Source organism: Ambystoma mexicanum, chromosome 10 (genome assembly GCF_040938575.1).
Source record: "Ambystoma mexicanum isolate Mex_15411 chromosome 10, UKY_AmexF1_1, whole genome shotgun sequence".
Taxonomy (NCBI): Eukaryota; Metazoa; Chordata; class Amphibia; order Caudata; family Ambystomatidae; genus Ambystoma; species Ambystoma mexicanum.
This window is the reverse complement of record NC_090932.1, coordinates 405,018,480-405,033,408: the sequence shown is the minus strand read 5'-3', so window position 1 is coordinate 405,033,408 and position 14,929 is coordinate 405,018,480. Positions and strand designations below refer to the sequence as shown.

Below are 14,929 nucleotides of genomic sequence, written 5' to 3'. Positions count from 1 at the left end.
CAAAGGTTGTGAGGACGTCTTAATATTCCCACTAGCAATTCACATACTATATAAACACTTAAGCCAATCAAGTGGCAACTAAATATTAGGGGCTCGCTGCACTGCAGATGGAGCAGTGAGCCTGTACACCACAGCTTCAAACAACTTCAAAACAAGTCTAACATACCTTATTCTCTTTGGTGTTGTGTTCAGTGTTGGAATGTTGTCTCCCAGCCTTTACAGTGCCCTACATGGAATCACAATTCTGATTCACCCTTAAGACAAATACCTATAACTTGTTCAATGGGAATACCTTGCGAATTGGGCCAGGAATATTCATTAGTGCCCTGGAATATTTATGAAGATTTGAGATACATCTGAGTCAGTTTGGGCACCCTCATTTTTCAACTCATATGGCGGGGGTATTCTTTGTAGTGAACATTGTCTTTCTTTTAATGGGTGGGGTTGAAGGGAGAGGTCAGACATCTGCAGTAATGATTAACATGTGTGAATATATGTAAAAGCATGTGGGTTGGACTGCAGCATTTTATTTTAAATCTTGCACAATATATATAGTAGAAACAACAACATTGGCTCTGCTTTCTTGGCATGTTGAAAGGACATGAACATCTTTCTTCTATGTCAAAATAGATGAAAGACTATATTCTAGAATCTTTTACCATAGGTGTAGCCAAATGTAGACTTCCTATTAATATTATTGCATATTATTGTAGTGCCAGTCAAAATGAGTCAGCTCTTGTAGGTATCCTTCTACACAAAAAATGTGGTTACTTAGAAGTTATTATTGCAAACCACAGGGAGCTTTATAGCTCACAAGACGTACATACACAAAGAGTCTTCTCTAAAGATTTGGACAATGAGATCACAAGACAGGCTGAACTCAGGGGTCCTTTTGACACATGGTTAAAGAGCAATGCTGAGGCTGTGGTTGAGAAGCAATTAGGTCAGATGCAAAGAAGTGGGCGATTTAACAATACAACTGAAACTAGTACCATGAATACCACTCACAGAGCCATTATTCACAACCCTAATAGCATACCTGGCTTACCAATAACAAAGCACGTGGAAATTGAGAACAATAAAGAGCGTTCAATCCACTGTTTAAAACCTTTTTATTACTTGAGACCACTAATGTCCCTTGGTCAACTGGGCAAATTGGAAGAACTGTCCCCAACGGCTGCTAGTCACTTCCTAAACCAGTCTACATTATTACCAATTTGGAAAGACATCCCATGGTTTTCGTCAATTAAAAGTAGTGACTTGCTATGTGTGGAACTACCAAAGTGGGACAGCTCCACAAACTGGGCACTTGTTAAACTGGCTTCATCTTCTATCGCATCCCTACTCTTTGCTTGCTCACCTGCACTGATTGAGCTGGGGTTTAAACTGACGGTGTGCCACAATGATAATGGGAGGGGGAGCAAGCCTGGATATGCAGAATATGGCTGGGGTTCTGTTATGAGCAATTTGGAGCAGGCTGCCTGGCCGAATCAGCAAGGTGATGCTGAATCGATTGTATACTCGCTGAAGGTTATCTCCTGGAATATAGCAGGCCTTAATAGAATCATATCTGACCCGGACTGGTGTAATTTTGCCAGAGAACATAAGGTGCTGCTTTTCCATAAGACATGGTCTGTACCACCAGTTAATTGTTAAGGCTATGTAAACTATACAATCCCAGCAATTGGGGTACGAGGGGTAGGCCATCGGAGGGCTTGCAGATTGGCTAGCTTAGAGTCCCACTCAGCAGATCTGCAGCTGCTCTCGGTGGTAACAAAAGGGCAGATTGCTTCTTGTTAGTTAATTTTTACAACAGACCCAATGTGGATTTTGATAGGGGAGCCATGTCGAAACTCCAGGAGCAGATCGGCTCAAGCTACCCCCTGATCCTCCAGAGTGAATTCAACATAGTCGCCAGAGACATGAGTTTCCAGCTAGAACCCCTGAAAGAAACTGTAGATCTTTCGGACAATCAAGCTGCAGCTTGGACAACCGCAACCCTTAAGGCTGATCTACCGGAAAGGGTTCATAGACAGGCGATGAAATATACTTGCATTGTTGCTAACTTGAACCTCAGAGCTTGCAATGGCAGAACACCAGGCGACCAGCCAGTAAAACTAACATTTAGTGGTTATAATGGCTCATTATGAATAGACTACATTTTCATCACAGGCACTAGCTTATCTAAGGTCCTGGGGTTTGAAGTGGTAGAAAGAGGCGAGAGTGATCACTATCCTCTCGTGCTCCAATTACGAGCACGGGCCTCAAATCCATCCCTGAAGCAAGGTATGGCCAGGAGCCAAACTGTGACTACTGTGGCCACTGCAAGAAAAAACATGAAATGGGCTAAATGGATAAAAAGAGAAATAAAGTCAAAGGTGTATGCTTCCATTAAAAATAACTTCTGCAGTAACGGTCTGTCTAATAGAATGATTATTGCAGAATTCAAACTAATAAGCAGGAAACTGATCCGCTTTCTAACATATGCACCAGGGCGCCCGAAAAAGAAGACCATGGTGCTAAATGCTTGGTATGACAGGGACTGTAAAAGTGCAATGAAAGCCATTGTTTTATGTAAAAGAGCTGATACAGCTCGGGACAAATACTGGCTCCGTGACGTTAGGGCAAAATTAAGGCCCTAATACTAATTTGAAAAAAAACAAGCATGCTAAATCAACATGGGCAGACCTGCATATGGCATTGGCGCAGGGAGGCAGAGCCGGCTTCTGGAGATTGGTAACACCAAGGGAGTCGGACCACCAGCAGGCTCTTCAATGTCATATCTCTGCAGACGAATGGTGGGGACATTTTTCCAGACTGCACTCAAGCCCAGATCCATTAGCAGGGAACGTGAAAAAAAAATGACCCGATTCCAAAAAGGACCTGGCTTATTACAATTGATGAGGTTAAAAATGGTCTGATTTCTCAAAAGTCGGGCAAAGCAGCCTGCCCTGATATGATACCAGTGGATTTTTTCTAAAAATTACATTTTAATCTGGACCCTAATCCTGAACAAGGTTTTCAATGCTGATATTTGCTGAGGAGAAATCACTAAAACTTGGAGGGATGCAACTATAATCCCCATTTACAAAAAAGGGGGCAGGGGCCTCCCAGCAAATTATCACTTGATTTCACTACGAGACTGTGTCGGCAAAACATGTGGTAGAATAATCCATACCAGATTATAAAATCGGGTAAATTAAGATGGTATTATTACAGGAGTGCAAAAGGTTGCTGTGCCAGTAGAGGTACTGTGGATCATTGCTTCATCCTGTTTTTACTAATACAAAAAGATATATTGTTTTTTACAAAAACCAGGCTATTTGCCATTTTTCTTAATTTAAAATCAGTCTTTGACACAGTCTCAAGAACTACCCTTTGGCAGGTGTTAAATTCGATTAACATTCCCACCCCATTGGTTGATTCCATAAAATGATTATACTCAAAAACGGAGGCATCAGTCTGCTATGAAATTGGGAGGGGGGGCAATCGAGGCCATTTACGATGAATAGAGGGGTGCACCTGGTTGCGTCTTGGCACCCCTCCTCTTGCTACTTTACATACACATCATCATAGATGCATTAGAAAGGGACCCTTTTGATGCCCCCAGAATTGCGAATAAGAAATTGCCTACCCTCTTCTAAACTGATGATGAGGTCATCTTGGCCACATCTCTCAAGGGGACATCAGGCATTGCTGGCTGGGTCTGGAACTGAATGCAGAAAATGTTGGCCTTAAAACCTTCCTCTGCAAAGAATATTCCTCTGAGAATAATGGCACATGGTATAAAGCTGGAACAAGTCACATTTTTTGATTACTTGGGAATTAGGTTCCATGAATCAGGGGATTGGTATGACCAACATACGAAGGCTAAGCCATTGTCTGGATAAGTATAGTGGTGGAATACACTTTTTTTTCCAGTCATGGTAGTGGAGAATTCCCCCAGCTCTGGAACTATATGATAAGCAGGCTTTGCCAGTTGTCCTTTATGGGTCAGAGCTGTGGGGTCACTCTGAACCGGGCACATTGTAAAGTATCAAGAATACATTTCTGAAAAAAGTTACTTTTGTTGCCCATAAGTGCTCTGACTCCCTGGTGCTATTGCTCCTCAGTGTTTTTCCCATAGCCGACCAAATTGTCCTCAAACATGTGCTCTATTGGGTTAGAGTCTGGTCTTCGCCAGGATTGTCAACATACCGGGAGTCTTTGACAAATGTTCTACTTCTGGAGGGGGCAAAGAGCTGCTGTTGGCTGGCCCATGTAAAACATTTATTATATATGTGGGATGCAAGATCTCTCTGGGATAATCCCCTAAACTGCAATCATTCTTCAAAAATAGATCTTAAAGCAAATGCAAGGAGGAAAGCCCTGGAAAAGCTGCTAGTGGGATTGGCCTCCTTGAATAATGCTCCAGAGTCTGTGTGCAGTGAAATGATGGGATACTCACTGAGCCTCCTGCATTGAATCTACCCCCATTATGAGCGCTCTTTGTATGTACGAATGAGGCTGGGGATATTGCGTACAGCATGTAATGCACGCTCAATGTCAACCTTGGGATTAGGTCCATGCCCACTGTGTGGTTTTGCTAATGAAACATGAATAAATTACATGCTAATTTGTCCTGTCACTTTGGACCTAAGGAGATTGTATTTGAAACCATTATTTAATGCGCAAGGGGTTTGTTGTATTAAGGAAGCTATGCATTTATTAATGTGTTCAGTGGATAGGAAAGTTGTTTTTACATCAGCACAGTATGTGCATCGAGCTTGGTTAATGAGGCAGAGATATATGGGAACTGTTTTTAATAAAGAGCCTGCAAGCATGCTCTCCTCATAAAAGTGATATTGGATGAGGATGCAACACTATTTTTTGTAGGGCTCCAGGGCTTGTTCTGTTTTACTCCACGGTTTAATATGTGTTTTGACTTCATTCTTTTTTGTATAATTTTTAAATTGAATTCATGCCAAAGGTTTTTATGACGTAAAGCTATTAAAAAAGAGTTATCTTTCCACGTATCATGTACATAGTTGTCTTTCTTCCATGTTGACCCAGAAATCCCATGCCTTAGTTTTTAGCTTACTTTACAAACACATTTTTCTTTTTTTGTTATAGGAGGGACACAGATCCTGAAATGTTGATTGTCAGCACAGAAATGTTGGTATTAATAGATCTGGAGTAAAATAAAAAAATAAAATAAAAAAAAACAGAAGACACATTAAAATATTGCTAAATAATCTATGATAAATTACTGCAACTGCACATATATTACCACTGTCTGTATTTTCATTAGCACTGCAATCGCCATGACTACTAGATATACTGTGCGCAATGGTGGACATTACAATGTAAAACTGCACCATTGCTTACACAGTCTTAAAAAGGTCCAAATCCAGAATCAGCAGCTACTGCTTTTTGCAGTAAGGCCTTCATATTGTCACTAAAAGCTCGCTTGAATCCAGAGAAATGTTTTGCTACAGGGTGTTAGATACCCTGCAATTCACACATAACCTGTGATCTGTATTTCTTTCACCACTAGTCGTAGGTCACACCATGTCTGGATGGAAAATATGTCAGTGGCATATGTGTTCTCTCAGTTGTACTTTTTGTACCTGCCTTAGATTACTGCCCAGAGACATTCAGTACTATTGAGGTTGAGCGAAATTGCCTTACTGTAATAGCTCTTTTCCTCCTGGGCAGTATTTTTGTCAGAATGTGATTCGTGCAGTGATTTTTCCCAAAAAGGTGTGCCCTTTAAAAAAAACGCACACACAAAAAAAATGAATGGCTTCTTTTAACATAACAAAGTCAAAGCAAAAATATACACAGGACAACGCATAGGATCTAAGTTAAATCAGGTGGCATCTGTGGGGCTTGATGTTTGCAGAGAGAACCAAAGGATAAGATCCTCTAATAAGTTCTATGATGCCTGGCATAGAGCCAACATCACGCTAGAAAACATGTATTAACATGGTATTCGTTTCCGGCTTGGCTTATTGAGCTGAACATTTTGTACACGTAAAGATGGCCCTTATCAACTAACATATTCCATATGAACCAAGATGTCTGAGTGGCCATGGAAGTAAAGAGAGACAATGTCACAATTTAAAGACAACATGTGAAATATGTAGGCATACCTTGTTGTGTGCCTGGCACATTTGTATGATGACCCTGGTTCTTGGAAAACGGTTCTTCACAGACAGTACCCTAGGATCAGATCAAAAGGGTAATAACAGAAATGCATATTTAGAAAAAAGCAGTGTGTATTATTGTTCAATAAGTAAAATATTCTGTGTCTAGTCTTTAGTGTTTTTTGTTGTTGTTGTAATACAGTCTACAATACAGTAATCATATTTTAGCAGTGTCATTCATGAGAGTAAGGCACACAGCTTTGCACCACACAATGCGTGGTTAGTTTTGCTTTGAATGGACCGCAAAAACAACACAAATCCCACTGTTGGTAAGGCTTACAGCACCAGAATTATTATTACCGCTGTAATTGTGTACTGCAGTGCAGCTTGCACATTCCCTGATCTTCAACTTTCTGTTAAATAATGTGGTTTCTCATTTCACTCGCCCGCACCCAACTGATGTCTAGATGGCTCTAGTTTGGTCCAGCTTTTCACTTTCTTAGCTTTTAGATCGTGGTTAACATTTTTGAGCAGGAGGGACTATTTTGTGCCCTAAGTAAAAGGTACAAAGATCAGTGTAACCCAGTGTCAGTTGTCCGTATACACCTTGATACATTTGACCTATTTTGAATGGCAGTGGCTAGAAATGATTCCCCTTAAGCCCAGGGTGCAGGCGGTATCCAGACTTTCCATTGAAAAAGTTTCCAACAAAAGCTTTTCCATCAAATGTTTTGCATTGAAAATGTTTACATTGAATGCATATATGTGTTGGGTAAACAGTTAATTTTTTTCGTGGTGGGTTTTTAAGGCTAGAAAACCGGGTTTTGTGGGGGGAGGGTGGGACCCCCAACGGGAGGGTGGGACCCCAAAAAAAAAACATGGGACCCCCAAAAAAAAACAAAAATATGCATTTGATGGAAAGGTTTTCATTGGAAAACTTTCGATGCATTTTAAATTTGTTGTAAAATTTTCCATGGAAAGACCATAAACTGGTGCAGGCCACCTCAAGATGCAAGGACGATGCAATTGTACATATTAGAAGAAGCTCTGTATTGTAAGGTCCATAGTGGTATGTTTCAAGGGTCTCCTCCCTCCTCACCCTTGTCCTCTTCCTTTTGTCATGAAATGGTCTTTTGCAGAACATCTGGATAAAGGAAGTTTCAAAGTGCCCCCCTTGTAGCTCGGATTCAAACTGACTATTCAAACGTCCACCCTCCTGGTTGCACCATTCAATTGCTCTAATGTTAATGGCCTTCACACAAACATATTTCCTGATCATGCTCCCCAGGACAGTCAGAACCCTAGAGCACTTCCTCCTCAGCTTCCATCTTTCTTCTTCCAGGCAAGTGTGAGAGATTTGTGAACTGATAAACCAAGTGCCCTGTGCCTAGTCTCCTCTATCGTGTCTTTTTCGTTGACCCTTGAGGATGATGGACATCTGATTGTGTCTTAGTTGGGGAATATGGCAAGTTCCTTTGTCCATTTCCCTAGGCAGCCAAATGTATCTTTCACCATTGATTGATCATGATTGTCAGCCCAGCTCAAACCTATGCCAAATATTGGAATTCTATCCAGAATTCAGCTTAGGCGGACACACGATTAAACCTGCAAAAGCTGTCAAGACCCCTGGAGTCCTCCTTGATTCTGAGCTCTCCATGTCTTCACAGGTTCCTCATATTATGCGATAAACCAATGTTCATCTTATGCTATTAAGGCAGATGAGACCTTCACTATTGGAGCACCACTATGTGACCATTGCTAGTGCCAATGTGGGAGCAACCTTCGGTGTTTGCAATGCTCTCTTTGCAGAAGCTAATGAATCATCTATGCATTCTTTAAAGTTACTTCAAAACACTGTGGCTCGGACAGTCATGAACCTCCCCAAACATGTCCACATTTCCCCAGCTCTCAAAACTCTTCACTAACTTTCTACACAATCCAAAATGTATTTAAACAGCTTACAATTGCCAACAGAGCAATATATGGAAATGCCCCATTTATCTAAAGAAACATCTAAAATGATGTACATCTAATCGCCAATTATAATCTTCAGATAAGTATTCCATAGTTGTCCCTCGTGTATCCAAATCCAGAGGATATTCCAGATCAAGTATAGTCCAAGTAAATAAACTTTGGATCTGTTTAGATAGTTCACTGCCTATTCTGCACATAACACAATTGCTCACGCTTTCATCCTGCAAGCTGTAGTGCCTTAGCCGAACCATCTCTGGTTCTGGAACCACCGCAACACCTTCCTCTTTGCTTCTGCTTTCTCTCTTCAACTCCCCTGCTCAACACATGGCTGAAACTACAATGGTTACCTGGATACCCTCTGATCTCGGGCCGAGGTCCCCTCCGCCGCCAGTTGCTCACCTGCAGTACTTCCCTGGCAACCTCCCCTCACCTGGGGACTGTTTTCTGTATCCCTACTGTCCCCTACCAGCACTTGACACCTGATGCCTGCACTTCCCCTGCACTTGCCACCAGCTGGCATCACTTTTTTATTAATTGCTTAATTATTCTCTTTATGTTTTTACTGTCGATCCCATGTACTGCACTGTCCCCTTCCCTCTTCCCCTTCACTTGTGCTATCTCAATGACATCTGGCCTAGTAAGATCGTTGTCTCTGTCTTCCCTCTGTTCCCCCTCCCTTATATCGCTGCACCTTGAAACACTTGTGTATAGGCTCTTTATAAATGTCATATCAAATGATATCATATCATCCTAACCCACTATAGGATTATGATACGACAAGAAGGAAGTACAGTGGTGTTCTTTGCTTTCTTTAGCACAATCTTTGCGTGAATGCATTTTTTCAAAACACAGACACACATGGAGGAAAGGACGCACCATTTTGTCTTCTAATGTTTAGTTGTTAAAAAGATTTCCAGAGATAGTGGCTCAAATTCATGTTTGGTTTCTTATTCAGGCTCTTTGCAATTAGCAACCAGCTGCATTGACATAAATCAACCTTACATTCAATGCCTAAAATCCAGTAGACAAGCATAGGTTTTTCTCTTCAATGCCCATGATGCCTTAATGTTGGTTAATTTGATTAGGTTCAGGTGAGTGGTTTGACACCCTTACCTCATTACGTTAGCTTTGTCTTCCTCATCCGGGGAAGAGCTATATTTGTCAGCCAGCACAATGCATGCATCCGCAGACTCCATCTGAATCAGATACAAAAAAGACACATCTGAAATGTCCAAAGGTTGCTGCTGAAACCCTGACAGAGCCTATGTCATGAAACAATGAGAAATAAGTGAAACGAGTGCTATAACATATTGTGTACCAAAAATGTAGAACAAAAGTAGATGGCAAATGCTGGCTGGGGTGATTGTAAAAGTACATTATTCCTGCCCAACTATTTTCCACTCAACACGTATCACGTATTTATAAGAATAATAATTCATGCAAAAAACACGAGACATATTCCTAAATGTGTCAAAGCAATGGATCATTAGTTTAATTACAAAGAAAGGATTACTTGAGAGCTCAGCTATTACTATAAATAGAAGGTCACACAATTAGAAGCAATGAGTCATTGATAGATGCAAGCATGTGATAGTTCTTCTTCCACTGGAATTTGGACAAAAATAGCCTGGTGGTGGAACTGTACAGGAGTTCGGGCTCAGAATTGTGGGATATTTTCACAAGAATAAGGGTCGGGAATGTTTCCTCCATCCAGGCGCCAAGCCAATATTGGTGTTTTCCCCAGAAGGGAAATAACCGTTGGTTGGTTTCATTCTATAGACCAACCACTCTATTAAACAGGGCCAATACGTCAATTACCAACAATATAGCAAAGTACACTTGTCAATGCAGGCCCTCTGGTCATTGGCCATGTTAATTTTCTTTGATATTGCATCCCAGATGGACACCCTTCTCTCGTGCACTGTTAGTAGAGTAGGATTTTATCAGAGGAGTTATGTACCATATGCAGTTTTCTGGCACTTTGGTCATGCCCATTCGGGAGTCTTAACAAGGTCTTTTGGCAATGACCATCATACATGGACAGCAGACAGGCTCATTTTCTGTAACATGAGACTTTCAGCAGCGATGCCCTATCACCTCCACTTTCATTCATTGTATGTGGTGCTGTTTGGCCATATTTTTCAACTGGATGCTGGAATCAAACCTTTCACTCTGCCAGGTGGGGGTGAAATGGATGTTTCTCTTTCGGCTGATGACATAGTTGTTTATTGAACTGAAGCATCAAACTCTGCAGTTGGTGTAATGATCCCTTGAATCTGGGTATAGGGCGCGAGCTACTAAAAACATAACTTGCTTGTTAATACTCTGAGTTAAACTGCCAATTCAGTTGCAGACCTTGGAATTGATGTTGTTGCCAATATTGAAATTATTGGATAAGAGAGATTTAAGATGAATTTCCTGAAAGCTGATGATGTATTCCTCTTGTAGTAGTAGAAAGGGTGGGCCTATTCAAAATGATAATGTTACACAAATGTACACACTTTTTTCAGGCCCTGAAGACTGGTCTTCTTCGTCTCCAGTGGTCTTGGTTCAATGATTTGTTAACAACGTTCCTTTGGTGTGGGAGTACGTCTAAGTGAAGCCGAAAGAGTATTCAGGGTGAATGGATTCACGGTGATTTGTCCTGCACACTTTTTCAGTTTTATAATGCAGCATCTTAAGCAATGGGTTCTAGAGCCTCAACAGCAATGTCTTTCGAAAGCACACTTGGGGGCGTTGTGGGTGATAGAAAGTTTAGCAATTCTTTCTTTGTAAGAGGTGGGTCTGAAGACCCTGAGATTGTTTTCTAGAAAGTGGGGAGAAATGTGTGGGGGGTTGCATGTGTTTGCCTCACCTTCATGCTACAGTGGTTGAGAGCATCATTTGTGCATATCCGTCTATGTTTCTCTCTGGAAATACTTGCCTTGATAAGCAAATCCAGAGTGATCAAATGGGTAGAGAAATCTGTCCAGTTACTTGGAAGTATACAAGTGAAATATCACAAGTGTCAGTGGTATATCAGCAGTAAGTTGGAGTCAGAGAGTTGCTGTTTTGGGGTGTGCTGTGGGTGTCGGGCAGCAATTCCATCCCCCTTGCACCTGTCCTCTCCAGTGACTGCGGGGGCACGTATAGAATATGAGGTCCCTTGGAGCAGGGCACTGGCACTACTGCTGTATTGGTGTCATTGTTTGTCACAGGGGCTGCCAAGGTGGAGAGGCGCTGTGAGAGTGGTCAGGTGTAGTCCACTGGGGACTGCTGATGAGCTGTGGCCTGGTAGCCTCATTCTTGTGAAACAGCAGCACAGGCGAATATGTTTCTAAGGACCTTCGGGTGAGCGTTTGAAACCTAATTCTTGTCTGTTTGTACTCTGTCATCCCTGCCCGCAAGACTGTCTGTGAGATTTCTCAGATTTGTCTCATTGTAGATGCCAGGCTATAACTTGCAATAGTGAATTGCACTAGTAATTGAGTGAAATGAGCAATGGTGGACTTGCTGGACAATCACCCTACTGTTAATTTTGACTTTTATTCCCCCCCTTTTGTGGCCCTTCAAGGCTCTGCCTGGGAACATCGGCACGGCAAGGGCTGCAGATTTGGAGTGGGGCTGCAGAACTGTCTCATATGAAGTGTTCTATGTGGAAGGCAAGTGCTCAGGGGGTATTACAGTTGAGCACTTTGCTAGCATGGTTGGACTAATGGTGGGTCACTCAATGCACGCTTTAAGAAGTCAAACCATCCCCACACTTAATATTGTGTCTGCTCTGACCAAGGGGTGGTGCCACCTGTGTGTCAACTGAGGGCGTGTGGTATTACGAAAGAAGCACTGGTTATTGAGTTGCTACAGAATTCAGGTGACTCTAATACAGCAGGTGGAAGCCATGGAAGAACAGACTTGGCCCCTGGGGTTTTGTCAGACAAACTAACAATGAAAACAGCAGTGAATGCAGCAAATCAGGAACAAGCATAGAAATTCAATCTGTTAATGCGGTCTGCACTATAGCTCGACTGGATTGTTCCCATATTAGTGACAATGGCATGCAGAGTATGCGGAAAGGATGTTTCGGGATCAGGGCAGGCCTCCATGTCGGGGGGGCAGGGAGGTGAAGATGGAGGATTCCACTGGAGACCAAGACCAACAATCAGTGGAGGGGGAGGCCTGGGCTCCCACACAGTTAATTGACCTGCTGTGCAATACGTCCTCTGAGGAACAGGAAATGCGGGTGGGGGTTCAGGCATCATATGCTGAGAGAGGTGGATGAGCATAGTAGGCTCACCTCCCCCACTATCTCAGCTTTCAACTTGTTGCTGCGCTCCTTCATCGAGTTATATGATTATCTATTTGACAAAGTAAAAGCTCACACACACCCTGTTATTGTGTGAAATCAAGCTAAACATTGAATTGCTTGGGGACAAATGCTGTCAGAACCCTCATGTGTGTGCATCTAACCCCAACAGTTCTATCCCAAGCCACTACGACGGTGGCTCTCCCAAGAGCAATGAAATAAGCGATAAAGAAGTCGAAATCACGGGGGTGATCTTGCCAACTGAGAATAACTTTTCTGGAGGCAGTGAAGAGGGAAATTAAATGATGAATTCAGTGGGAAGACCCCATAGCCCATGAAGTAGTCCGTGAGGCAACACTGGAAGTGCCATAGAATCTGTGGTGTTTAGTTAGAGAGAGAAGTACTGCTTTGCTCATGTTATGCTACCTTTCAGATCTAGGTCTCTGCACAGAATCTCGACTTCAGTCATTGATCATTAATACGTGTAATGATAAAAAAAACCTATTGTTTATTTATTTATTTTGTTCTGATTCTGGTATATGTGCATGTGAAAATGTGATGTATATTGTTTGACCATAGCCGTATAATTGAATACTGTGCTAATAATGGCACTTGTGCTCTGAACGCACCGTGATAATTTGTTCCTGTATGTTTAAAATGTATTACTAGGTGCTGTATATGTGCATGAATCAATGCATAATAAATTGGTGCTTGCCATGTGCAAGGTGATTATTAATAATACGTTTAGAAATATGGTATTCTTCTTATCCTAGATTTTGATTTTTACAATGTATGTCCGATATATACCACTTCAACGACATTGAGTAAATAATAGGAATTCATTTCCGGTTATAAACCACTTTACTGTCAGGACATCTTTGTGTATTGTCAGTGGAAGAAACACGGCAGAAAGAAAAGAAAAAAATAATAAATGCTGAAGTGAGCAAAGTAGTACACAGATATAATGTGCAAATAATTGATCAAGATGTGGAAATAACTGGGATAGTTATGTTTACTGAGGATGATCCCCAGGAGGGCAGCTCTGCGGTACCAAACACATGCACGAAAATATTGGGGGAGGAAAACAAGCCAAAAAGTAAAAAACAAAAAGTTAAGTAGAGATTCAAAGGGAAATCCTGCTGCAAATACCTAACAAGTTTGACGCTACCCAAATCATTTAACCGTACACCGAGAGGGAGGAGTGGACATGAGAAGGCTCCCATTGACCAGCTGGAGTTGAGCATGGATAGTGGAGCAGATAGTGAGTCTGGGGCAGAGAATGGGACTGTCGTCTCAGAGGAAGATGTGTCACATAGTAAGAGGGTCTGAGTAGTCGTTAACCCTGCAGTTCAGACAGAAGGGGTGAATATGTACTTCACTCATTTGATGGACCGATTGGAAATCCTGCAAAGGGAAAAGGAGACGGTCACAAGCCAAGAGAAGTGTGTGGGTTTCACTCTCCGTAATGGTGGTGGAATGGGGGATGCTCAATTCCCAGGGGGTAGTGAGTTATCCTTACACACTGCCTTATTTAAGAAACTTTATTGGCTGAGAATGGGAACAGATCATGTGGGAGTGGTGTGGTGTTTTCTGGAAAAAAGTTCATACTAGGGTTGCCCTGAGTCAACTTGTCAATGTTGGTCAGAATGTGGGAACAGGTGACTGGCAGAAAAAACAAATGTATGTGGGGGGGACTTGGAGATCCGGTACACTGGTCTGAGATGTGCCTGTAGCACAGATAACAACATGCAATTCCATAATAAAAAGGAGAGTAAGATGAAGGAGAGTAAAACAAAGTCAAAACCTATGTTAATATCCAAAAACAAAAATCCATTCCTGGTACCCGCAAAATATAGTGTGCTAATGATTAGTTTGTAAGGAAAATGAACTACGATATGATATGATATGATATGATAAGGCATTTGTAACGCGCCTATACACAAGTGTTTCAAGGTGCGAGGAGGCAGGGGGGGGGAACAAGGGGAGACAGACAACAATCTTACTAGGCCAGGTGTCATTCAGATCGCGCAAGTGCAAGGGTAGAGGGGAAGGGAAAAGTGCATGGGGGAAAGGAAGAGGGGAAAGTGCAGTACAGGGTTATTAGCATACAGCATACAGGATAAATAACAAGGGCCAGCTGGTGGCAAGTGCGAGGTAAGTGCAGAAAAGTGCTGGGAAGGGGGGCTGTATGGATACAGACACAGTCCCGTAGTGCAGGGGTTGTCGTGGAGGCAGTGCAGGGGAGAGTGGCTGGGCCGAGAACGGTGAATGGCCCAGTTGCAGATTCAGTGCAGTATCAGTAGTATTAGCAGGGGAGAGGGGGAGAGAAAGCGGGGGCAAAGAGGAAGGTTTTGAGGTGCTTCCGGAACCGGAGGTGGTTCTCCTCAAGTTTCAGGGAGGCAGGAAGGCTGTTCCAGAGGGAGGCCCCTGCAGTGGAAAGAGATCTGCCCCCAACTCGTTGTTTGGAGAAGCGGCTGACCCTGAGGGAGTTGGAGGCGGATGAGCGAAGAGCTCAAGAAGGAAGATATTTAGGAAGAGAGAGTTG

The 14,929-nt window shown here is 42.4% G+C and overlaps 1 protein-coding gene across 1 annotated transcript in view; it reads right to left on the bottom strand.

Moving 5' to 3' along the window:
• LOC138491456 (calcium-activated potassium channel subunit alpha-1-like) overlaps positions 1-14,929 on the bottom strand; it is a 1,832,603-nt gene that overhangs the window by 1,107,863 nt on the left and 709,811 nt on the right. The window contains exons 12-13 of the mRNA XM_069617974.1: positions 9,216-9,298; positions 6,135-6,204 (exon numbers count right to left, since the gene is read on the bottom strand). Coding sequence (XP_069474075.1) covers positions 6,135-6,204; positions 9,216-9,298 — 153 coding nt within the window. The remainder of the gene's footprint in view (positions 1-6,134; positions 6,205-9,215; positions 9,299-14,929) is intronic.